This window comes from Hipposideros armiger, unplaced genomic scaffold, assembly GCF_001890085.2.
Source record: "Hipposideros armiger isolate ML-2016 unplaced genomic scaffold, ASM189008v1 scaffold_32, whole genome shotgun sequence".
Taxonomy (NCBI): domain Eukaryota; kingdom Metazoa; phylum Chordata; class Mammalia; order Chiroptera; family Hipposideridae; genus Hipposideros; species Hipposideros armiger.
In genome coordinates, this window is record NW_017731382.1 from 3,911,522 (window position 1) to 3,937,393 (window position 25,872).

Consider the following 25,872-nt stretch of genomic DNA (forward strand, 5'->3'; position numbering starts at 1 on the left):
GAGGCAGATCAGTCGCCGGCTTCTGGACGGCCGCCCACGCTGGCTGCTGGCCGCTCACGCTGGCTGCTGGCTACACACGGTAGCCCATGGCAACCCACTGCAGCAGGAGCTGCAGCCTAAGCCGTTGCCACGGCAGCCCAGCTCCAGGTTGAGCTGTTGTTATTTGAACCGGGGCCCTCTGGCGTCCCAAGCCAGTTCCCAACCATTGCGCCACTCGGCCGGCCCTGCTCATTGTGTTTTTAAATCTTCTGCATCATTACTGATCTTTTGTCTATTTGACCTGTAAGGAATTGAAAGAGTTGTGCTAAAATCTCTCATTATGATGATGGATTTGTCAATATCTCCCTATATCTATAACAATTTTTGCTGTGTATATTTTGATACTATTTTATGGTCACATATATTACTGACAGATTGGATCTTTTATAGAGCGACCTCTATCCTTAATGATGTTTTCAACAGTATATCCTGTTTTATCTACTATCAGTTTCCTTTCCTTTAGAATCTGTTAAATGTTTTTCAATCCTTCACTTTCCAACTTTCTGTGACCTTATGCTTCAAATATGTAAATAACATATAGCAGGAGTTTTTAAAATTCAATGTGTTAATTTCAGTTATAACTGGCAAGTAAATCACATTTGTTTTAATCATCCTTTATTTTCTATAATTGTGCCTTTTATGCTGTTTCCTCCTTGTCTTTTTTTTCCTTCAATGTATGTATTTAAGGGATTAGTTGGGTTGTGTTTATTCCTATTACTTTTTTTTTCTCTCTTCTGGTTTAGAAGTTATGCAATACTTCTCTTATTTTAGTGGCTAGCTCTGAAATTAGAACATCTTCATATCTTAACCCTTTTCCTGATAATGGAAGGAATTTAGAACACTAATCTAATTATTTCTCTCCCAAGTTACATGCTACTGTTTTCTAGTATTTTAGTTATTTCTTTTTTAACCCCACAAAATTAGAGATTATCAGTTTATTCTTTTTTTTATATTTACAACATTTTTCCATTTTTTTTGTTCACTCTAGCTTCTTAAAAATCAGACCTTCCTTCTTCATAAAGTCCTTCTTCATAAAGTGTAGAAGGTCACTTAGTCTAGAGTTAAACACTCAGTATTGTTTATCTGAAAATGGCTTTGTTTTATCTTTGTTCTTGGCTGGGTACAAAAATCTAGGCTAATGGTTCTTTTCTCTTTTTATCTTTGGTGTTCTGCAGGTTCAAGTGTTGATTTATTTTTGTTAATCCTGCTTGGTACTCACTGTCCTTTCTGGTACCAGTGATTTGGTGTCTTTAATCACTTCTAGAAAATTATCAGACATTTTTTCTTCACCTGTTGCTTCTCTTCCACCCTTTATTTTCCTCTCCTTCTGGGAGACTTTCTCATTATGGTTCTTATATCTCTTAACCCCTATTTCTTAGTTTTCAGCCCCCTTTTTTTCTGTCCTGAATTCTGGGTGATTTCTTTACACCTATTTTCCAGTTCAATAATCCCATTTTCAACTGTATCTAATCTGCCTGTGATCCAGCCACTAAGTCTTTATATCAACAATTATATATATGTTTTTAAGTTCTATTTGATTCTTTTTCAAATATGCTTGGTCATTTTTATAGGCTCATGTTTGTTCATTTTTTTAAATTACATATTTTATTTATTAAACATTTCATACCTACTTTTCTTTATTCTGAGACAGTAATTCCAATATCTGATGCTCTTGGGATGTAAACGTTCTCTTTCTGCTAACTCTTACACCATAGCGGGTTGTTTATTTGTGTATTTGGTGATCTTTAATTGGGAACTCATGTTTGGTGTATCTTAATCCATGGAAAATCTTGGAACCATAAAATGATTGTGCTTTTGTCAAGAGAGCATTCATATTTGCTTCTCCCAGGAGTCAAGGGTGACCAGCAACCTGGGACCACCCTATCCCCTGGTTCCCACGAGCTTCTTATCACAGGCAGTGCTGACATTGACATTTGCTCCCAGGAGGGTCGCCATGGGTCTCACTTCCTCTCACTTTGGGGCCAGGGAACTCAGAGGCTTCCCTACTTTCTGCAAAAGTATACTTTACATTAAACCCAATTGTGTGCAGTGAGGGTGTCCCTCAGAATATTCAGAGAGCCATACTGCGTAGCCAGGATGCTGATTTACATTTTTCAAAGATCACACTTGCTGCTTCATAGAGAATTACTATAGAGGGCAAAGTGCATGCCGGGGAGGCAGTGAGGGGGCGACTGTCAGTCTTTCAGGTGAGAAATGATGCTGGTTTGGCCCAGAGCAGTGGCAGTAAAAATAATTGGAAGGGTATAAATCCAAGTCAGTGGAGAATCTACTTATTAACTATGCCCCTTGTTTATTAATATTTATGGGCACAGAAATATGTGACTAGCCACCAACTTTCATTAACTTGTTATTTCTCTTCCATTGCTCATATGTTAGATTTGCAAAAAGTGAGAAGTTTGATAATATCCACTGTGGCCAAAGGTGTAAGGACACTGATACTCTCATAGACCTGGTGGAGGGTAAATTGAAACAGCATTTTTGGAGGACAATTTGGTCAAATCTATAAACAAGTTAAATGTACACACACTGTCTTTGTTAGGAATTTCTCCAAAGCGCACACACAAAATTTACACCAACATACATTAAAAGGATGCCCAACATATTGTTGTATGTAATAACAGGGGAAATGATAAATAAAAAGACCATCTAACAGAGGATTTTAACTAAATCAAAATTCATCTATATGGAATACTATTTTGTCTTTTCCACGGAGAGAGAAGTCTAAGATGGAAAGCTATCTCCGACAATTTAAGTGTAAAAAGCAAAATGCAGAACGATGTGTATAGAAAGATTGCTTTCATAGAAAATATGTTAATGGCCAAATAAAAAACATATACATTTATATGCAGAGATCGGCATGAAACTATTTTCTGGGAGGATGTACAAGAAACTGTTAAAATGATTCACTTTGGAGGGAGCGACCAGGGCTTCAGGGTAGAAAGCAACTTTCGCTTTTCACTTTATACCTCTTTAATACATCTTGAAAATTCCACTGCCAGCCACGTATTGCATTTGTTTGAAGAGTTTAGCCTGTGTTTATGCGTCTTTCCTTGATGAGGGCACCTGCCTCCCCGGGTTATCCCATCTCCTGCTTCTGCCACTTAATTATTTCCTCTGGTCCCTCCTTTGAAAACTGTGAATGTGCGTTAGCCCCTCCAGTTGCCCAAAGCCAACCTTCCTCAAAGGTTTCCAAAAGCTGTTATTAAGATAAAAACATAGATTTCAAAGAATATGCGTAGGATGACCCCATTTCTGGAAGAAAAAAACTGGATAAAGGCATGTATGTGTATGTAAAAAGGAAAGAAAAAAAAAAGTCCAGAAGGATTTATAAATTAATTCATCAACAATGTAATGTATGCCTGCCCTGGGCCAGGCAATGCTGTGGACAGACATTCAAAGGGGACCCGGGTCCCCATGCTCAGTCCCCTTGGCATCCCAGGCTCTAGAATCTAAAGCGTAACATGTACAGCAGGTTACTGGCAAGTCACTCTGGGGGAGGCGATTGTGGGTAAGCTTTTGTATCCACCTTCATGCTTTTCTGTATCTGCTGATTTTTTTTTTTTTGCCCTGTGTATGGCAAAGAGAACTTATACCAAATAATAAAAATTAAGCCATAAAACACAATCTCTCTATCCCTCTGATTTTGCCTCCCTTGTCCAAACCCCTACACTTATCCATGCAACATTTTGACATACTGATACTAAAAAATGTTTCATTGTGTATCTGGAAATCAAACTTAAGTGGGCATTCTGTGCTTTATCTGCAAACTTATTTCTAAACGACCTGCTGCCAGCACTCCGCTCCTCTCTGTGTATCCCGCTCACATACCCCCCCCCCAATCTGGCCTTTCCCTGGGGCCGTTTTCCGTAGTGTTCTCCCCCTGCCTGACTTCCACCCTCTGTCCTCACCCCATGTACATCATGAACAGATGTGTGGGCCCAGCCAGCCCCTTACAGCTGGCTCCCCTGGTTGCCCCATTAGCTCCTCAAACAGCTCACCCCCAGAACGGAACTCCTCCCAGCCCTTCATCTCAGGAGCGGTCCCATCCTCCCCGCAGCGTCCGGGCTGAGGACCCGCACACCACACCACCCTCCTCTCTGCCTTCACCCCCATCTCAGCAGTGACAGGCTGGCTCTGCCATCTCCTGCCGTGGCCCCTCAGCGTCCCACTGCCCCAGACTCGCCTCAGGGTTCGGAGGGTCTCCCACAGCTGGCCTGAGCCCCTCCTTCCCGCCGGCCCTACACACACTAGATCACTCTAAACACAAGCCAACAGGGCCATACGGCCTTGGCATCCCCAACCGCCCGTCACCACGTGCCGCCATGGCCGTTGGCCTACATCTGATTGCCACTGTCCTTGGGTCGATGTTTCCAAATCAACTAGCTCGTTTTCACTATTTAAAAATAACCAACCCCTGTATGCATTCGCCCCATGCTAGCCAACAGAGTCCCAGGCTTGACGCGTCCATTATCGAAAGGAGTCAGAATAGACATGTAACTAACCAAATGGAAACTCAACTGTCTTCATGTATCCCTGGGATCGTGGCAGTGCCACCCATGCTGTGCCCTTTGGAAAGCACTGCCTTCCAACATGCCCACCTGCTCTCACCCCCCGCCCCTGTCCCCGCATGGCTCCCTGTGCTTGAAGAACACTCCAGAACTCCTGTGTGGCTGCCACTGCCCGCTGCTTCTCCATCTCTCCCCATGACAACCCCTCAGCCAGTGCCTAATTACGCCTTCCTCCCTGTCTGCTGTTTCACACCTCCCTGCTACCTCCTCTGCCAAGTACCCATTACGCTCTCCACCTGTCAAGCAGCTCCTCGTCCTGCAAGACACTCAAGAGGCACTCAGGCGCGAAGCCCCTCCTTGCCTGTCTCTCCAGCAAACTGGACCGGCATCAGGCAGAACATCTCCAAGGTTCTATTGCCCTGACTCAGAATGTCAGCCCCCGAGCCCTGGTAGAGGCATTGCCACCCTCCTGCGGCCAGGCACACAGTAGGTGCTCCGTGAATGTCCAGCAAAGACCAAGGGCTGTGTGTGCAGGTGGAAGGAGCCTGGAGTTCACAGGTCACAGATCTGGTTTGGGGGTTAGGCGTTTCCACCTCCTGACGTGTGTGACTGGAGCTGGACACGCTCAGACTCCCCTTTTCTGAGGCTGTTTCCTCGTCTGTAACATGGGGACAATCCCAACACCTTCTGCAAAGGCTTGTTAGGAGGGCTCAGCAGAAAAGGCAACGTGGGCTTCGCAATCTCTACAGCTTTACAGACATGGCGGCTTCCTGTTGGGATGCTAACCAGGGTGCCCGGTTGTCCAGTCCGCACTGCAGCTGCCCCCCGAGCCGTGTCCCTGGGAGAAGACCGCAGGGTCCAGGGTCGCCAGGGATGGCAAGAATCACAGGCCTGTTTGTTTAACATTTAGGAAGCCAACGCGTTTTCCTGTACCTTGTCTGCAACACTTAAGCCAATATTTGCGTCTTTGGGATTCTATTTGTATGGTAATTTAAAAATAGGGTTTGGACTTACAGCGGCCTCTCTCCTGAAACTCTGAAAGCACATTAATTTTCTAGATGGTAGAATAATGCCATAATTAAATATTACCATTTCTCTTAAAATAAAATCTGGTAACTCCTAATAAAATGGGTTTTTTCGAAACATGATGTAGGTTTCCCTGCAAAATTGCACTCTGGGGAAATTCCTTATTTTGAATGTATGAGAGAGACCACGAACTTAATCTCAACACAATGTAAGAAAAATTGATTTGTTAAATTACAATAATTTTCTTGCATTTAAAATCTCCATGTTTCCTGTAGTGGCTGACCCAAAGGCCCCCCTATATGCGTCTTTGGGGACAGGCCCAGGGAGCCAAGACGTTTTGCTTCATTGTTTATGAAGCTTCCCAGATGCTCTTTCTTGTGGTTCCAATTGGCGTTTCTGTTGTGTGTTGCAAACTTCTTTGAAAGGAGCCAAGGCTAGGTGACCCCATTACCCTCGCCCCTCAGTCTCCAAATGCGTTCTCTGTGCGAGTGGAAACGGAACTCTCCCAGGTGGACGAGAGCGTGGGCCCCAGAACCGGCCTTCCATGGGCTCTCTCTTCGCCAAAGTCAGGGTGGACGGTCGGAGCCTGGAGGCCCTGGGCTGGAGGCTGGGGATGCAGGAGGCGGTGCCGGGTTTCACCCGGGTGCCCAACCGCCCCAACCAAAGCTCAAGAGGGCCCCCTTGTGGAGAGTCCCAAGAACAGCCCCTTAAGTGGTGCTCTTCCCCCAACGCTGCTCTCCGTGAGCCCCCACATTTCTGGGCAATTTTCCGATCCCAAGACACTCAACGGTGACCACTAGCATCCGTTCTTCTCTCCTCGAAACCTAAATATTTCCTTGTGACGAGAAGGTTCTCGACCCCTCCGGGCAAGACCTGGTGAAGAGCCAGCTCCCAAGGGCCCATGAGGAGTTAAGCTCCTGAAGATCCCTCTCCTAAAACCTTTTCCGGGAGTCATCACCGCGATTTACACAAATGTCTTCTTTCTTACTTAGTGTGTCAAAACCTTGTGATTATCTTGCCAAATCCCTGTTCTATAGAACAATGAACGCTTCAGTCTTCTGCCAAGAGAGCGGGACAGGATTCAGCCCAATGGGAGGCTTCTAGGCACATGTTCTGTTCAGCAAACACTGACTTGTAACTGCACCTTGGGGAGACCCAGGCATGTTAAGAAGCAGTGAGAGCGCCCATGCTCTATCCATCCAGGCCCTGTGTCCCCGCGCCCCGCTCCTCAAAGTACAGGACAGGACACGGTATCCCTGGAGAGCGCTGACCAAATTTCGTAGAAATTTTGAATATCTAAGAGCCAACGTGCAGATGTGGGAACACAGGCGCTAAAGTCGAGCTAACGAGGCCTTGTCTCCAAGACATCAGAACATCTGGGTGAAAAGGGAAAACCTCCCATCAATCACCCTGATGCCGCAGCTATGTGAACACAGCTGGGCTTTGGCTGGAATTTTCCAGTTCTCCTCTGGGTGGAAACCCAGCCAGAGCAAGGCATTATTAGCATTATCATGGGGCCGAGGGAGAGTTTTGATTGAACGGGTTTTGTACTGGAACATTCCTAAACAAACACACAGAGAACACTGGCTGATGAGCCAGGCCTGGTGGGCCAGGCTGTCTCCCCAAGCCCCCCCTTCCGTGAGCTGGACATTTTCTCTTCCTTTAGCAGGAAATGCTCAGCGCGGGCCATGGGGAGATGTTTCCCATTTGGGAAATACGAGCATAAAACAGTCGCCTTCTCCAGGTGGCAGCAAGCAAGCACCAACCCCTTATTCCAGCCCAGCCTAGGACTTGTGGTGGAGAACTGGGGGAGCAGTGACAAACCAAACAATGCCGCTTTGCTTGCCTTTCGACCCGCCGACGTCTGTATCTTATGTCCTCCTGCTTCTCACGGCTCAGAATCTGCTTTTCTGGGCAACCCGTCCCTCCAGAGTTCCTTGGGGCAACTTTCAACTCTCCGAATTCACCAGGCCAAGGAGGGCACGTTTCAAAGTCCTGAGATGCCACGGGGACTGGAGTGTCCTTTATCTAGAGCACAGCATTTCTGAGTTTCCCAAGAACGCAAGGCCCATTCCCCAGCCCTGGCCTTGAATGCGAAGACCCTGGGATCAGATGGACGGTGAGATGCGGTGTGGCCGAAAGGACACGCGAGGGATGTGAAGAGCCACCATCCACACGGGAGGGAAAGGCCAGGCTCCCCGTAATTCAGTCAGTTCCCATCGTTCTGTGATTTGTGTGCTGTCAGAGCCCCTCTGTAACCTTCTCGGGGGAGTTTAGATGGGAGCTCAGTGCCTCGTGGGCAGTGACTTACTGGAAAGCCGGTGGGAGCAGCACCGTGACGGCTGCCATCTCTACAGCCGGTTTCTGAACCTTGTTGGCAAAGCAACCAGTGCGTCCACACAGCTCAGTTTGTAAAAGGCGGCCGCCTCTAATCACCAGTGGTTACTTTTTGGGTGGGGATTTTTATTTAAAATGTGTGCAGGCTTCCAAGTCCAAACATTCTAGGTGAATTACCTCAAGCGCAGGATTTTGAAATAAACCAGAGGGTTTCAGACTTTTTTTTTTTTTTAAAAGCAAGAGAACACTTTTTTCCAAAGCAGATCTTAATTAGGATCCCAGTAAAGAAACCAGAGCAAAGGGTGGGGTCTGCTTGGGCTGAATCTCTTTTTTTCTCCCAGAAATAAACCTGCTGGTGGTCTTCAGACACCAGCTTGAAAAGCTCTGATACGGCAAAATGTGACACACACACACACTCCATTCTTGAGTCACAGCTGTGCTGCCCAGGACGGCAGCCACCAGCCCCATGTGGTCCCCGGGCCCCTGAAATGTGGCCGGCCTAAATTGACTTGGGCTGTGAGTGTAAATACACACCTGGTTTCAAAGACTTGTATGAAAAAAATATAGAGAGTATCTCATTAATGGTTTTCTTATTTACAACACATTGAAATATAATATTGGGGGCTGGATAAGATATCATTAAAGTTAATTTCACCTGTTACTTTTTAGCTTTTCTAATGTGGCAACTAGAAAGTGTAAAGTCACGTATGTGGCTTATGTTTGTGACTTGCATCTTGTCTACTGAACAGAGCCGTGGAGCTGGGTGGAGCCTTTCTGGGGGCATAAGGCCACATCAGGATTCTGGTTTGGCTGGGGCAGGTTCCAAGGGACAGCAGAGGCTTGAAAGCAAAGCACCTGGCACCAGGCTCTTACTTGGGACCTAAACTCTTTCATCCTTAAAACTCTCCGCAGGATTTGAGGCTCACACTTCAATCTCCCTTCACCTACGTCTCTTTCCTCTCTGCCTGCTTGGATCAGCCTGGGCCCCAGCCTGCTAGGAACTCCCTTACTGGCCACCATTTCACCCTCAGCCAACTCAGAGATCCCAACAGCTGCCAGCTTTCTCTTTCTCCCCTTCCATTTCAAGCCACACACACAGAGGAAACCACCAGCCAAACTTTAGGAGGGGAAATCCCCAGGGTGGGAGTGTCCTCCAGGAACTCCCGTTCTTCGTTCTTGTAAAGCACCAGTCATTCATTCACTCCTTCATTCACCTGTAAGTGGGAATGATAACAAGCATTTATTGAGCACTCACTATATGAAGGCATTGTTCTAAGTTGTCCGTGTCTTAACACAACACGTATGTATTGAGCTGCCATCAGGCACTGTGCTAGCTGCTGCAGAACTGGCAGTGAGCAAGAGAGGTTGGAACCTGTCCTCACGGAGCTCTCAGAGTAATGGGAATAGTGGGGGAAAGGAATGGAAGAAGGAGAGAGGGAGGAAGGGAGGGAAGAAAGAGGAGGAAAGCGAGAGAGAAGGAAAGAGAAAGAAAGAGAGGAAAGAAAGAAAAAAAGAAAAGAAAGGGGAAAAGTTGAAGAGCCCAGAGTGGCATCTCAGTAGCAATGAGCACACCTAGCATTCAGATCTTGGCTTCTAAACACCATTCTCCAATGAAAGGAACCAGGACTCCTTGGGGAAACGGCTGATTCCAAAACCGGGGCAGGGAAAGTATGAAATGAGCTTGGAAGACCTTCTGACACCAGAAAATGAGGAAGTGCTCAAAAAAAAAAAAAAGACGACAGCATGTACAAAAGGCACAGGATCTAAGCTGAAGGAGCTCCCAATGTCCAAATTGGGGACAATCTGAGAAACAAAATAAATAACAGCAGCAATCGATAGTAACCTAGAAAATAAAATAAATGCCCACAAGTTTAGACGAATGCAAATCATGATTGAATAAAGAGATGAATGGGAAGGAAGATGGGACAGTGCTTCCTTACGGCACAATTCCAATGAACAAATTCAGAAAGAATCATGCAGGTAGAGGACGGCCATTTGGAAAACACCACGGTGACAATTTTTGTAGGTCAGAATCATCGATGGTCAACAAATGCTAAAATCAGTGGGGGGGGGGTATAATGCAAAACAAGACGCCGCGTTATCGCTATTATATCCCCATAAAATAAGTATTAGTTATGAAGAGAAAAGTATTAATTTAACAGCAGAGATGCAGAGCAGACCCTCTGTAAGCAAGTGATCAAAGTCCACGTCACCAGGATTGGGACAAATTGACATCATGTGCCTTTTAAGGTGACACACTGAGAGGGCACACCATTGTGTCTGCAGCATTCTTACCCAGACTTCACAAACTCAATTTAATGGTGAGGAACCTTCAGACAACACCCAATTCAGGAGCACACTCCAAAATAACTGGGCAGTGCCCTTCAAAGTGTCAAGGTCATGAAAGACGAAGACCAAAGAAGTGTCTCGAAGCAAATTACAGGTGAAAACCAGGAGCGATGGGCGATCCTGGGTCAGACCCTCGACCAGAAAGGAGGCAATTGGTGAAACTTGCTCAAAGTGTGTGGATCTCTTAATAGCACGTGTCCATGTTAATTCCTTGTTTTTAATCATCGTATTATGTCTATGCGAGATGTTAGCCTTTGGGGAAACCGGATGAAAGCTATAGGAGAACTCATCCCACCGCTTTTGCAACATGTTTGTAACTCTGAAAGTACTTCACATTGAAAAGTCAAAAAATGAAAGTATGTGAAAAACAGGAAGCAGGTGAGTGACTGCCAGGCGTGATGCGTGCTACACAGGAGAGAAGGGACGGACACGAGCAGAAGGGCCACGTTCGACACCAGCCTGCCAGGAAATGCAGTGTCTGCTGAGACGGGGACGCAGAGGGAAGGGCGCTCGGGCCGGGGAGCGGCGTGTGCACCAGCCCGGGGGCAGGAAGGAGCTGGCCTGCTCATCCCTGGGAACACACAGCAGAGAAAGAAGTACGGCGGGACCTGATGGATGGCGCTGGGAAGGCAGGAAGGCGACCGATTTTGAAGGGCCCCGTGGACTGTAAGGAAAAGCATGGATGCTACTCCCAGAGCCTTGGGGGAACCATGGGACCACGGTGTGTTTCCTCGGAGACACTTAGATGCTTTGGAATTGTAATCCGTGGTGGGCCTGATGATGAATGCCAGCCTCTCCAATAGAATAGGAACAGGCAGAGATCGGGGTGATGCAGCCACAAGCCAAGGGACGTCTGGGGCCACCAGAAATGCAAGAGGCAGGAAGGACCCTGTCCTGGAGCCTCTGGAGGGAGCCCGGCCAGCCCACCCTGTGATTTCAGACTTCTGGTCTTTTCAGTCACCGGGTGTGTGGTGCTGTCACAGCCGCAGCCGTTCAGCCTTGAGGTGGGTGATGGTGTCCCCCCACCCCCACCTGTCCTTCTTCACTGTGAGTGTCCCTCGGACCGTGGACCATACCCGCAAGCCCCTCACACGGTTACTTACTAAATATTATTTACTTAAAGTGTACCTTCGTGTTTCAAAACCAAGTTCAGACCAAAACCCTCTGAAAACTCAGTCTTGTCCTCGACACATGGGCTGCGAGAGCACAAGTTTGCTACTTTTGTAACTGGGGCTGCTTTTTAACACCCTCTAAAATCAATGCGTAGCCGTTGGAATCAGAAACACTCACCGCGGCACCGAAAATCACCTGGCACGTCTCCCAGAGCCTCAGAACAAGCCAATTAGGAGAGGGGGAAAAAAGTGCTTTTCTTTTGCTTTTCGCCCCCAAAAGAAAAGTACCCAACAACCTGCCATTTCTCCGCTCTGCACCCCACGCCTGCTGCGTCCTCCCCGCTTCGGAGTCGCACCTACCCACTCTTCTTGTCGTGACCTTTGAGGAAAACGTGGGCTGCGGCCCCGGGTGTGAAACCTCTCTAAGTCTCCAGTTTTCATCTGAGAAATGAGACTAACCCCCTCCGCCCGGGGGAAGTGCTGTGAAGAGCAGAGCAGAAAAGGGCACGCAGCTTATGCTTCCATTTCTAGGAAACGTCCAGAAGAGGCAAATCCGTAGAGACAGAAAGCAGATGAGCTGTTGCCAGGGTCTGAGAGCAGAGAGGGAAGGCAGCGACTGCTGATGACGATGGGGTTTCTTTTCGGGGTGACGGGAATGTTCTGGAACGAGACGGTGGTGGTGGGTGCACCGCCGGGTAAGTGTCCTACGTGCCACTGAGTTTTACCTGTACACTTAAAAACGGTTTAATGGGTGAATTTTATGTTAGGTGGGTGTTTTACCAAAATTTATTTTTAAATTGGATACGCAGCACCGGCCAAGGCCCTCCACGCCGCTGAACCTCAGTTTCCTCATCTGCAAAACGGGGGCATTGAGGGAACCTCTGTCAGGGGTGGTTGTGCAGATTGCACCCGTCGGCCCATAGGAATGGCGGCACACATCGCTGCGCTGACAGGCGCCTCCCGTGGGTTGCTGGGAGGACTCCCTCCCTTCATGCCGACAGAGCAGCTGAACAGAGACAGTCTCAGCCAAGTGCCTTCACTCAGTAGAGGCTTAGCAAGTGCCCTTTCCCCTTCAGGCCCCAGACAGGTCCCACACGTGTAGCCCGTCCCTGGCATCCCGACACAATAACACATCAGGTGGGAGCGTATCATATTTGAAACCCCAGTAGCCTGGTCTCAGCAATTGGCCACTCTGGATTTAATTCTGCAGGTAATTTGAACGATGCTATCTAATTTCCAATGTCCCTGCTCTTATGAGTGCAAAAGCAGCATAATTTTTAATTAGTGGGTAAACAGTAAATAATGGATGGCGGTAAGTGGACACCACTGTTAATTAAAAATCCATGGTTGATAAAAATCAATTTGGCCCCTGCATTTAACTCAGTCTATCAGGTCCCCGTGTAAAGTTGTGCAACCCGGCCCCCAGCACCGCCGGCTTTCAGCGGCTGCTTCTTTTAGTTAAGACTTTTCTAGGGGAGAGAAAAATAAAAAGCAAATAAAGAGAAGACAATAAAATCAAAAGGCTCCCCGCAAAAAGCTGCGGCTGAGGAAAAATTTCATGTATTCATTTATAGTTGGTTGATTTAATTTCTGCAACCTTGAGGCTGACGATTCCTGAACGGTTGAGAGGCTCGCCCCGGCGTCTTCACAAAGGTCTCCAGTTGCGTTTTTGATTCTGTGTGTGCATGTTCTGAATACAGTGATATTTCACCATATCTCGTAGTCTCCTGACTTAATTAAATCCTAATCTCTCCCAGAAAAACAAGACAAACTGAAAACACACTCAGGGGAAACGTACTGTCTGAGGATTCATGACAAAATATAATGTCGCGGTCATCTCTTCCTGGTGCTGTCAGAGAGATTACAAGGGGGAAAAGGCTTGTTTTCTTCTGAACAAAAAAACATTTCCTCAAGAAACCCAGCTTTGTGGAAACAACGCCAGTGTAATTTTCAGGGCCCGTTCATGATTCCGCTCTGAGACACAAGCTTCATTTTCCTCCGAGGCGAGCAATGCTGACCCTCCGGGTCCTTGAGTCCCTTTGCTTCCATCATCCTCCAAATCAAGGCTCTCGGACAGGCTGGTGATGATCACATTAAGCTGCAGAGTTGAATCCAGGGCCCCAGTGCTCTGGCGGGAGTTGATGGCAGGAACACAGAAAGGTGCGACCTGGGGACGCCGATGTGCGCGTCCAGCTCGGACTCCCGCAGGGCTATGCAGGGGCATTTGGCCCAACTCCGAGGCCCGCCCACCCACCACGTCCTGGCTCCGGTCCCCGCGAACCTCGATGTGCCCAAGCTAATATCGAACCACCACAGGTTTCTCTCTTTCAAGACTCCCCTTGGTGTGTCTTCCCTCTGCAGAGTGGCCCTGGGAGCCCTCGGGGAGCCGTGGCTCGCTGGTTCTTTGCTTTCATTTCTCCTATTTGGCTGATTAAAACCAATGAATCAGGATAGGGTAAACCAGGAATACGGCAGGGAGCCCCAGGCCTCCAGGGAAGTGAGGAGTCCACTCTGCCTCCTTTTCCTGAGAGCCCCGTGGGGCCACATGCCCTGCAAAAGGGCAGTGTGGGGACCCCGGGCCTCCCCGGTCCTTCCTTGGCCATGATGCCTTTCTGGAACCTGACGGGGAGATGTGAACGTGCAGGACATGTCATACGTTCTCCACTCAGCCCACCAGCCTCCGGGGCCTCCTGGACCGGCAGGGCCTGCCTCCCCGGGCTGGCTGACACCCCAGCCGGGCTGGCGCCCCTGACCCACTTCGGCCACAGGCTCAGTGGGATGAAGTGCTGTTGGAAAGCCCTCTTGCAGGAGCTGGGCCAGCCATCGAGGCCAGGCGCCCGTGAGCACAGCCCCGTGCTGTAATATTTGGAAGCTTCCCACAACATCCCGCCATCTGGGCTGTGTCAAGGCCTGGCCTCGGAATGGGGATGACAGTTTCTGGCGGAATTGCTGCTCTTTAGCAGCTCAAGGCCCTGGTGCTCTCACCTCTGAGCAGCTCCTAGAAGAGATTGTGAACAGTCCTATGGCCAGGCCTGGCTTGTCTCCACGAGATGAGCACATCTGGGGGTCACTCAGGAGGGCCTGGGCCCTGAGCCCGGCCCCTGCTGCTCGTGACCATCCTTCCTGAGGCCTGGGATTCCTCCCCGGCCCTACTGTGCGCCTCACGCGTCAGCCCCAGCGTCCACCACACAGTTATGGAGCACCCACTATGTGCTAGGCGCTGGCCTGGGTCCCACGGAGGTGGGGATGGCAGTCCCACTGCCCCTGGCTCCTCACTCTAAGTCTAGAGTTTCCCTTACCAGGCATGCAGGCCCCTCAGCTACCACCGGCGGCAGCACTCAGCCACAGCAGGCAAGTCTGAGGAGGGTCTGGGTGCTGGGAGTCTGGCTTGGCACCGTCACTTTCAGAATCTGGGACAGTCTCTCTATGGGAGACTTGGATTCCATGGCGGTTACATCTGGACACCCAGGAGATGAGTCTGGAGGCTGAGTCTAGGTACCCCAATTTGGTACCCTGTCACTGTCTCGGGGACTGGGGCAGCCTGAGGGGGAGAGGCCGAGGTGGAGGTTGGGGTGGGAGGCCGGCGGGGCAGGCAGAGTCCCTGGGGTGTGCTGGGATCGCTAACCCGGGTCTGTCTGCTTTGCAGCCCGCACTGCAGAGGTGGCTGGGACAGCAGGGGGTGGCCGCCTGCGCTGGGGAGCTCACTGCCAGCAGCCCCTGCCCAACAGAGTGCCTGTCACTGCACTGCTGCCCCCACGCCTTGACGGACCCTGGATCTCCACTGGGTAAGACCCCAGGGTGACCTTAGCCTCAGGGCCCTGAGCTGGGAGACTTCATCCTCTCTGAGCCTCAGTGTCTGTATCGGTGACATGGGCACAATTCATCCAATTGCCCGAGAGGCCTGCTTCCTGCCAGGCGCAGGGCTTTGCTTGCCTCTCCCCCTCCCACCACAGCCGGCCTGGGAGGCCAGCTCCGTGTCGGACGTCATGCCCCAGCCACAAGCAGCAACTGGATGAAACTCATTTGTTCAACACATCGATCACCTACTCTTCAAATACTGAGTACCTACTACGAACTAGTTAGTGCAGGGTGTTGCAGTGGGGATGAGCTCCAACCATGAGAACACAGAAATAAGTAACACAAACTAGAGATGGTGCTAAGCTTTGCAATGAAGGAAATAAGACCGAGGATGTGCTAGTGAGTGACCTGGGAGGGTTTTTTTTGGGGGGGCGGGAGTGATCAGGGAGGGCTTCTTGGAGGTGATGACATTCAGTTGAGAGCTGAGAGCAGAGGAGCTAGCCATCCAGAGAGCCAGGGGAAGGGTCAAACAGAAGGCGCAGCTGGTGCACAGGTCCTAAGGCAGGAAGCGGTGGGCCAGAGAGGGCCCAGGTGTCCCGCTTGCCCGTCTGATTCTCTTTCTAACCGCACAGTCTCGTCGGACGTTTCAGGCCCGGTTGCTGCTCTGGGGCAATGCACTTTGTGCTCTACCCTCATCCATGGGCACAAACTCTGCAGCAGCCAGCTGAGTTCTCCCTCCTGGGGCAGGCGTGGGAGAGGGAGGCAGGCAGTGGCCTCCTCCACAGTGGGCCCACAGCTTGCTCCCCCGCCACTGCCTTCAGGCCAGTCCCGCCTGGGGTCAGGGACTGGACGGACTCTCCGTGTCCTCCATGCGCCTTCTGAGGTCAGGCAGAAACCAGATGCCAAACATCTGCTAGCACTCTGGGTGGAGGGAGGGAACCTGAGCCCCTTTGGAACCATTCCCGGGCTCTCTCCCCACCCGACTCCACAGTCCAGGTGGGATCCAGGCACCGCTGGCCAGGGTCACTCTGAGACAGAACCGGGGCTCGGGAAGGGTGGGAACTGGCTGCAGGCTGCTCCTGCCCCAAGACAACAGCATCTGGAATAGTGCTTCTAGACACTTCGAGAACCTTCTTCCTAGAAAGTTCCCCGTTGTGCTTTCCAGACAGGCTTTTCTGCTTCCTGAGAGTAGTGCAGAGAAGGATTCAGAGTCTAGAAATGGCCGGTGCAACCTGCTGTGGCCCCTCAGGTGAAGGGCTCCGGCCCCGGCCCTGTCAGAGGCAGGCGTGAGGACAGGGCTGAGGCCACGCTTGGCGTGTGAGTCTCCCCTCTCCACTGTTAACCACCCCTTGTACCGGTATTTCCTTATGATTTTTCTTTAAACCAACTTGCTTTTGTTTACTTGAACACATCCATTTATTCTTACAGCTTTATTGAGGTCTAAGTGCTATACAGTAAACCGCTCACATTCACAGTGTACTATAATTATTTTTCAAGGAAGCGTAATATCTCCCTGGATATGGAGAGCAGAGCCACTTGCCATAAATGGGAGGTAACTGTAGAAAGAAAGTCAATGAAAACAAAACAACATAATTAAATTCTCACTAGATTCGTTGCCTGCCTAAGGCTCCGAGTCTGTTCTCTCTGGGAAAAAGGGAGGCTGGTGTTAAAGATGCATTAGCTCCAGTGGAGACTTTCTCCTTAACGTAATCAGAAAGATTGCAAGAATTAAGAAAGGAGGTCGTTCTCGTGCTGGGTGAGAGTGGGTTTCCTCTGCTCCAGCAGCCCTGGTATGAAACACCTGGAGAAGGTAACAGTACAGGTGGCACCTGGCCAGTAACACTGTGGAGGGGTCTTTCTCCCAGAATTTGTCCACCATGCACCCCGTCTGAGCCCTCAGTGGGTGAGTCCCAGAGGCTCGCCTGCCTCAAGCCCAGGTGTGACAGTGGCTCTCGGAGTCCATCAGCTTTTCTTAGTGCCCAAGCACACCCTCATTTTCATCACCAGCAGAATAGGGCCTGGGGACTGGGGCCAGCGCACCCCTGTTTCTGTAAATGAAGTTTTATTGGCACACAGCCACGTCCACCATTTTGCAGATGGCCTCTGGGTGCTTTAGCTCTACAACTACAACCTGTTGTTGCAACAGAGACCACCCGGCCCACAAAAGCAAAAATATTTACGATCTGACGCTTTCCAGACAGCCCGCTGGCCCCGAGTTTAGATCCACAAGCCTGTCACAGATGTGGGTGAACTTGGTCAGGGAAGTCAGCCTCGCAAAGGGGACACAGGACGTGAGTGCCCATCATCCATGGTCATTCACGGTCACTCAGCCAGGACCCAGGGAGGGTCCAGTGTCTTGGGCTCTGGTCCAGGTGCCAACAATCCAACAAGGAGAGAACGGGCAGGACCCTGCCTCTGGAGCTCAGGGCACAGGGCCCCCGAGTGGGGCAAGGGAGCCGCTTTCCTAAGCACCTCCCAGGCCCTGCCGCTGTGCTGGGCGCATCCTGGAAACCCTGACTGCGGGCCTGACATCTCCGTGTCCCAGAGGCAAGAGCTGGGAACTTCCTCCAGGCCCGTATTCCTGGGGAGGGACAGAAACGGGGCGGAACCCAGGTCCTGTGGCTGCGAAGTGTGCGATTCCATGGACCACAGTGCCCTCCAGGGAGGGCGTCGGCTGAAGGAGGGAGCTAGAAGGCTTGTGAGGAGGCCACAGGGCATTGAGTGGAAGGCCCCCGGCCCCCAAAGTGGGGCTGAGATCCGTCGGGGAAACTGAGGACATAGGGGCCCAGCCCTGAGCTCGGGCTGCACTGGGGGCTGTAGGAGTGGGAGCCCAGCCCCCAGGAGCGGGGCTCACGCGCAGGCTGTCCCTGCCTGTGTCTCCCACCCGACAGCTGCGAGGTGCGCCCAGGCCCCGAGTTCCTCACCCGCTCCTACACCTTCTTCCCCAACCGCCTGTTCCGAGCCTTCCAGTTCTACTACGCGGACCCCCTCTGCCGGGAGCCCGCCCACTCCCTGCTCATCAAGGGCAAGGTCCGCCTGCGCCGGGCCTCCTGGGTCACCCGGGGTGCCACCGAGGCTGACTACCACCTGCACAAGGTGGGCGTCGTCTTCCACAGTCGCCGTGCCCTGGTCGATGTCGCCAGGCGCCTCAACCGGACCCAGGCCGGCCGGGCCTGCGTCCAGCGACTGCCCCCCGCCCGGGCCTGGCTGCCCGGGGCGCTGTATGAGCTGCTGAGCGCCCGGGCCGAGCGGGACTGCACAGCGGCCCTGGGCTTCACCATGCACGAGCTCAGCCTGGTCCGCGTGCAGCGCCACCTGCAGCCGCAGCCCCCGGCCAGGCCCCGGCTGGTGGAGGAGCTGTACCTGGGAGACATCCACACTGACCGGGCAGAGAGGCGGCACTACCGGCCCACCGGCTACCAGCGCCCGCTGCAGAGCGCCCTGGTGAGTGTGGGGCCCCAGGGGAGGTGTGTGTGTGTGTGTTTGTGTGGAGGGGGCGGGGGACACGACGACGAACTCTGAGCCCTGGCCCAGCCTAGGTGATCTGCTCCCTGCCTAGGGCCCTCTCGGCTCCCCTACTCTGGTCTGCTGGCCACAGGACACTGGCACATGCTGTTCCTTCAGCTTGAGCCATCTTTTCTCAGGTCTTTACAGGGCTGGCTTTTCCCAGAAGCAGCCGCTGTTCAGCCTTCTCAGGTCTAATCCTCCTGACATTCTCCTTGTGAGTCCCTCAGGGTCCCTTTCTGTCCCTGCTGGGCATGTGGACCTGAGCAGGTTGCCCCTCCCTCAGTCCTCAGCTCCAGTGCCCCCTCCCCCCCCAACCCACACTCAGCACACCCTGGGTTATATTGTTTGTTTTCTTGTTTACTCCCCTCTGTGTGCCCACACCTAGCCCAGGGGCTGGCACATGGTCGGGGCTGATAAATGTTGATGAGTGAGCCGGGGAGAGGGCAGCCTTCCTCCAGGGCCCTGCTGGGCGGCCACACAGCCCTAGGGAGGCCCCCCTCCAAAGCTCCATGTGGGGCGCACCCCTCATTGCTGACCTGGAGCCAGAGGCACTGGGCGTGCCCCTTCGTACTAATGGCAGGTAGTGCACTGCTGCTCAGATTCTGACTGTTCTCAAGATGCATCACCTGGGCATCCTGTCAGAACGCAGAGCTGGGTCCCACGGGTCTGTGGTGGGGCCTGGGATTGTGCATTCCTGACAAGGTCCCAAATGGTCCATGGAGGAAGCCGCAGCCTAAAGGGAGCTGTCCTCTGCTATGCATCCCCTGGACTCCAAAGTGAATTTCACTTAACCCAATTAACACAGATTTTAAATGAAGCCATCACAAACGTTCTGTCCCGATCTGGGGCAGATCTAGCAGCGCTTTCTTGCCCAATGAGCACACAGGCAGAAAGGAACGGGCTTCCTCTGTAGGCTGAGCTCGGGCACACAGCAGAGAGCCTGGCCAGCATGGGGTGGAGTCTCACACCCTCCCCTGCGTGTCTGGTGAAGAGTAAGGGCCCCGTCTCAGGAAAGTGTTCGTAAAAGTGTAAAATAAAAGACATCGGATTTAAACAGAAATGCTAATGTCTATTCAAGTAGTTATTCAAGTCTTAAAGCATGAATTTGTAACATAGGAATATTATGCATATGAATTGTTTATTGTCCCTGAATTTCAAAGTAGGGATGAGCATCAAGTTTCCGATATCGGCAACATTGTTAATATGAGATCGGCAACAAAGTCAAAGGTTCCCCTAGAGCTACAGGGGTACATTCACCATGAGAAGAAGCCTTAGGGGGTTACTAAAAAGGAAGTCAAGGTTAGGGCTCCAGGTTAAGAATGTCTGTACTTGGCACCCAAAGAATATTCTTCAAAAGTGAGAATGAAAGAATTGATGAGTTCAGGAGTCCCTATCAAGTGCTCTTTGAGCCCTTAGGCAACTGTCCCATCGTTCAGCATGTATGGAGTGCCTACTGTGTACTAGACACTCAAGGAACTAAACCAGCAACTTGTCACCCCGGGAGCAGCCGCTTGTCAAAGCACCCCAAAGCGGGGGAGTGAGGATGAGCCCACCCTCCTGGCAACATGGGACCTGGGGAGCAGAGAAGAAACACAACAAGAAGCTCTCATAATCACAGAATCAACCGGAGCTCCTTTTGGGACCTCGGAAGTATTCTCTTTGGGGCAGCCAATGTTCTAGCCTGGTCTGACATCGCTCCTGCTATGAGAGGAGAAGGCGCTGGCGGTGAGGTGAGGACCAGAGCCCACCATCTTGTTAGGAGGGAACACGGGCCCCATGGCACCCAGGATGACATGCTCATGTCTCCCCAGGCTCTGGGCCTCGGACTCCTGCCGCCTGACCCGCCAGGGGGGCCCATGTCACCTGCCATGAGATTGAGAAGCACATCACACAGGGCTGAGTGCACAGGCGAGCAGGGCCAGATGGACCGACATTCAATGAAAAGCCCTCTCTCCGGAAAGAAGAAAAAAGGAAGATAATTTCAAAGAAGGAAACACTGCATCGCAAACCCCCAAGTAACAAATTCATCATTACCTTATGCTCTCGGGGCCCAAGTCTTGCCCATGACCCAAACCAGATGGTACACATGAGCATGTTTTAGAAGTTCATTTAAAACAAATTTGATCCCCAAGTTCATTGCCTGGATAGAGAATACTAATCAATCCGCCAGCCAGCACTTGACCAAAATCATCTAAGCCTGGTATCACCTCTGGGGGTTAATTAGAAACTGTTTTGGGATGTTCGAGAAATAACTTGATGTAACAGCCTTAAACTAGGAAGAGTACGGCTCCCGCACAAGCGAGACCTCTGCTGGCTGGGGCTTGCTTATTAACACGAGCAACTCTGGACCTGGGCAGAACGACGCCTTCTTCTGATAGAGAAGGGGCCTTCTTTCATCCCCTTCAGAAGCCTCCCAGAAGGAAATACGTTTTCTCCCCGCTTCTCTCACCTCCAAAGCGCACTAGTTCTCAATTTGTTTCTGCTATGCAGAAGACCACTTGCCCCAAATTACCAACTAACATCCCCAGTGTCCCGTCCTCAGGAGACATCTCTGTTTTGGGGGGATGGGCAGCCCTGGGGTTATTTTGATGTAATGCATTACGTCCTTCATTACGCGTGACAGTGACAAAAGCCAGAATATGGGTTAAAATGCCTAAGTTAGAGGAGGTCCGTACCAGCCAGCATCCTGATGACCGGCACTCCAGCTAACTACCCAGCCTGCTCGCGTCTTCCCATCACAAACATTTCTGCTGCCATTTACTCGAAGGTACAAAGTGCCTTCGAGTCCTCTGGGTCGAAATACCCCAAACCAAAAATAATATACGTTCCTGTATTATGGAAATCAAGGCAAGTTCAGGTTCATCATAAAAATAAATAATAAACACTTATAATGTGGCAATCTGAAAAAGAAAAAAAAAATTTCTCAGGGTGGCCGGATGGCTCAGTTGGTGAGCGTGTGTGCTCTGAACAACAAGGTTGCCAGTTCGATTCCTGCATGGGATGGTGGGCTGCGCCCCCCGCAACTAGATTGAAAACGGCGACTGGTCTTGGAGCTGAGGTGCGCCCTCCACAACAAGACTGAAGGACAACAACTTGACTTGGAGCTGATGGGTCCTGGAAAAACACACTGTTTCCCTTCCCCAACAAAATCTTTAAAAAAAAAAAAATTCTCCATCATCCGATGTGGCTAAACCAGGACTCCCAAACACCACTCTTTGGCATGGGAGTCATCCAGAAGCAATCTGGAAATCTTTTGTTTTTTTGTGAGAAAAAACATAGGCGCTGATTTCCCGGCTGAGTCCTCAAGATGCCCCTTCCCGTGGCCTGCCCTGCGTGCACCCCCCAGCCCTCCCCACCCCCAAGCTTCCTTCTGGAACGGCAAAAGCGGGAGGCTGCTAGTTCCCACGTCAGCCTTGCTCTGACAAGTGTCTGTTCCAAGGACATTCACCTTTCAGAATGATGCTCTGGACTAAATTCTGGGCAGCAGCTCCCTTTAAAAAAAACCAAAACCAAGATAGGTCTGTATCTGGTTCCTTTTTGGCCTCTACTGAGCTTTCTCACTCCGGAGCGCAGACTGACGACTCCCACACGATTTGGTTTAGCAGCTGTTTCCTGTTGACACGTTTTACTGTAAACCCAGTTCATGAGACTTTTATCAGGCAGGGACAACTATTGGGTTGTCGGATAAGTCATGACGTATGTTTTCTATGTTTTTCGTCGCAAAAATGCGTCATGACTTTTCCGACAACCCGATATAAAGAAGACCAAAGAGAAAGGAAACCAATTCAGAGCCCCGGCCATTGAGGGCTGTGTCTGCACATGACAACTCGGGGTGGCCGGCTCCCCCTCTGACAAATAACACTGGAGTGGACATCTTTGTGCCGGATCTCTTAGCAACACTGCAGCCATCTCCTGAGCACGGACTCTAGGCAGTGGGGTCCAAGGGCGAGATATTTTCACGGCTCTTCATCCTTGTTGTCACATTCACTTCCCAAGGGAGTGGAAGGGATGATGCTCACCTTTCAAGGTGAAATTTCTGAAGATAAAATGCTTCCCTCTCCACCCCGTAGTGGAGACCGCAGACCTCAGCTCTGAGCGGAGCGAGGCTTTCTTCACAGAATGGGGGAGGGGGTTGCACGGGCAGGGGTCCAGCTGGGCTCTGCCTCTCCCAGGCCAGGGAACCCTGGCAGGCCCGCTGGCCCGCTCGGTTTCAGCTCCTTCAGCTCTTAGATGTAACAGTTGCCGGAGAAGTGCTTCCTGGCCCTTAGGAAGCGCCCGAAAGAGTGAGGGGGTGGAGAGGGTTACAATGGGCAAGGAAATGATAATAAACTTGAATGGCCAACTTTCAGGACCAAGCAGGCCGGGTGTGGGAAAGACAGCTCTTTCAAATCCCAGAACGGACGGCGCCTCCATTCATTTCTCACTCATTCATTCGTCCATTCATTCCTTCATCATTTAGCAGACGCGTTCCCGCTGTGAAGCAGGCGCTGTGCCAGGCCCGGGGGCTAGAGCAGCTACGGAGACGGTCCGGCTTTCTGGAGCTTATGGTCTAATGAAGGGGACGGGTGGGCAGAAGGGGAAACAGAAAACGTGTCTGAGCGCTAGAAAGAGTCTGAGGGCTGCCGTATGTGGGGTGGTCAGGAAGTGTCACCCATCGGGCGACGTTCCAGGGGGAGTTCCAGGGAGAAGGGACAGCTGCTGCGGAGGCCCAGAGGGGAGAGGAGCTTGCGGAGCCCAAGGAGAGCAAGGCAGCCGTGGGGGCCGGAGGCGGGGAGCAAGGCGAGTGCCAGGCGGCCCACGGGCAGAGCCCCACGACACCCCCTTCCAGGCTGCACCCTGACGTTGCCGCCCCTCTGTTTGTCTCCTGCCAGCACCATGCTCGCCCCTGCCCAGCCTGTGGCCTCATCGTCCGCTCCGACGAGCACCACCCGCCTGTGCTGCCCAGCCAGGCGGCCCTGCCCATGCACCTGGGCGGCCGCTGGGTCAGCCCTGGGTGCGAGGTGCGCCCCGCCGTGCTCTTCCTCACAAGGCTGTTCACCTTCCACGCGCACAGCCGCTCCTGGGAGGGCTACTACCACCACTTCTCAGACCCCGCCTGCCGGCAGCCCACCTTCACCATCTACGCAGCCGGCCACTACACCAGGGGCACGCCGTCCACCAAGGTCCTCGGCGGCACCGAGCTGGTGTTCCAGGTGACGAGGGCCCGCGTGACGCCCATGGACCAGGGCACCACGGCCATGCTCAACTTCTCCGAGCCGAGCAGCTGCGGCGGTCCGGGGGCCTGGTCCGTGGGAACCGAGCGGGATGTCACGGCCACCAACGGGTGCCTGCCACTGGGTATCAGGCTCCCCCACGTGGAATATGAGCTTTTCAAGATGGAGCAAGACCCCCTCGGGCAAAGCCTGCTTTTCATCGGACAAAGGCCCACTGACGGGTCAAGTCCGGACACCCCGGAGAAGCGTCCCACGTCCTACCAAGCGCCCCTGGTGCTTTGTGACAGGGTGACCCGGGACTTCTCCGGGCCTCCACAGCACAGGCCTCTGCTGCAGAAGCCCCTGAGTGGTGGGGGGCGCTGTCCTCGAGGGGCCCCTCTCCCCTTTCTGCTCCTAGTTCTCGGGCTGGCCTTCCTTGAGCGACTATGAAATTGGCCTTCCACGTCTAGACAGCTCCTCGGGACACGGTCTGACCCCAGGGATGCCCTCCCAGCACAGACTCCCCCACTTGCCCAGGAGGATGGCCAGCTCTTTCCCTCTCCTCTGTCATGGACAGCGGCCCCGCCACTGGCAGCTCAGCCTGAGTCCTGGCAGCTCAACACTCACTCGGTCTACACCACGGCCGGCAACTGAGTCCTGACCACAAGACTGGACGTCATCGCGGCAACGTCAGCTGCTTTGAGTTGCACACACTCGCTCCTAGTTTTCATGGGCAGTTGGGGGACCGGCACTGGGGCGTCCTGCTCACCGGCACCCCTTCCCTCCCTGCACCCTTGGGGTTTTGTGTGATGGGGCCAAGGTTCTGCCTGGGGACGCTGCCGCCCGTCTGCGCGTCTGCGGGCTGTTTAAAGATCATTAATTCGAATTTAGCAGCTCGTACACTCAACCCAGAGCCATGAATTACAGATGCTGCTCCAGGCTTTCAGTCCTCAGCTCTCTGGCAGAGGGCTTGTCTCCTCAGGGGCGGGTTGGCTTTCTTGAGCTCTGACTGCCGGCATCTGCCTATGCTTCTGCGAGTCAGGCCTCAAGCTGTCCACACTGCATGCACGAATCCAGCCCTCGCGGGCCCGCGCACTGACGCAGTGGCTCTGTCTGAGCCGAGATGCGTGGCATCCCTCGCCCCCACCAAATACCACACACGCTGGGCTGGCTGCTGGGGGCAGATCTTCGGAGGAAAGCGGTATTTCCAGCCTTTGGAAAGTAATTAATACTAATGATAGCAGTAACACCAACGTGCTGAGTAATTAGCCCTGCACAGGCATCCTGTTTTCAAGATTCCCTGTGTTTGACTGACAAGGAGGGAGACAAACCTCCAAAAGTGTCTTTGGGACCACCCTAGGGAGGGGTCGGGGTCACCGGGCTCCATGGCAACACCTGGAGGAGGAGGCCGCCTTCCTGCCACGATGTCCTCCTGGGCTCAGAGGAGGCTGTCGCCAGGGTGGGGCTGTGCCTCTCCAGGGTCCCTGCCTGTGTTCCCAGGGCCTCATCTGTGCATTGTGAAATTACCTGGCGTCCTGGTGGGCTCGAGGGTTTCCGGCACTCTGTGGTACAAAGCCCCTCCTTTCTCCGCCTGAGTCCTATCTCTGGCTCTCATCACAGATCTTGAACAACAATTGTCTGTGAGGCTAATGACGCTTTCAGAAGGAAGCCCTTGTTCTCCGTCAGATTGTGTGGGGTTCAATCAGCCCGCTGAAATTGCTCTAACTTATCCACTCATTCTTCTTAAAAAAAAAAAAACACCAAAAATCCCAGCAACCCACCAAGTTAATATTTTCTATAGGTCTTAGAGAGCTACGTGTGTTCCTGGCATATTTACCAAAGTACAAGAAATAATTATTTACGGTCTCAGACTGAATCCGGGCCGGGGTTGGGGGGGGTCTCTGGTGGGGATGACGGTGGGTGGCAATAATGTGTCCAGGGCTGAGCAAGTCTTAGATCTGAGGCTTGAGACAACCATGCCCT

The 25,872-nt window shown here is 51.9% G+C and overlaps 1 protein-coding gene across 1 annotated transcript in view; it reads left to right on the plus strand.

The window, feature by feature from the left end:
* Positions 1 to 24,376, plus strand: part of APCDD1L (APC down-regulated 1 like) — a 42,562-nt gene extending 18,186 nt beyond the window's left edge. The window contains exons 2-4 of the mRNA XM_019637199.1: positions 15,039 to 15,177; positions 18,082 to 18,634; positions 23,569 to 24,376. Coding sequence (XP_019492744.1) covers positions 15,039 to 15,177; positions 18,082 to 18,634; positions 23,569 to 24,339 — 1,463 coding nt within the window. The 3' untranslated portion in view covers positions 24,340 to 24,376. The remainder of the gene's footprint in view (positions 1 to 15,038; positions 15,178 to 18,081; positions 18,635 to 23,568) is intronic.
* The last annotated feature ends 1,496 nt before the right edge of the window (positions 24,377 to 25,872 follow it).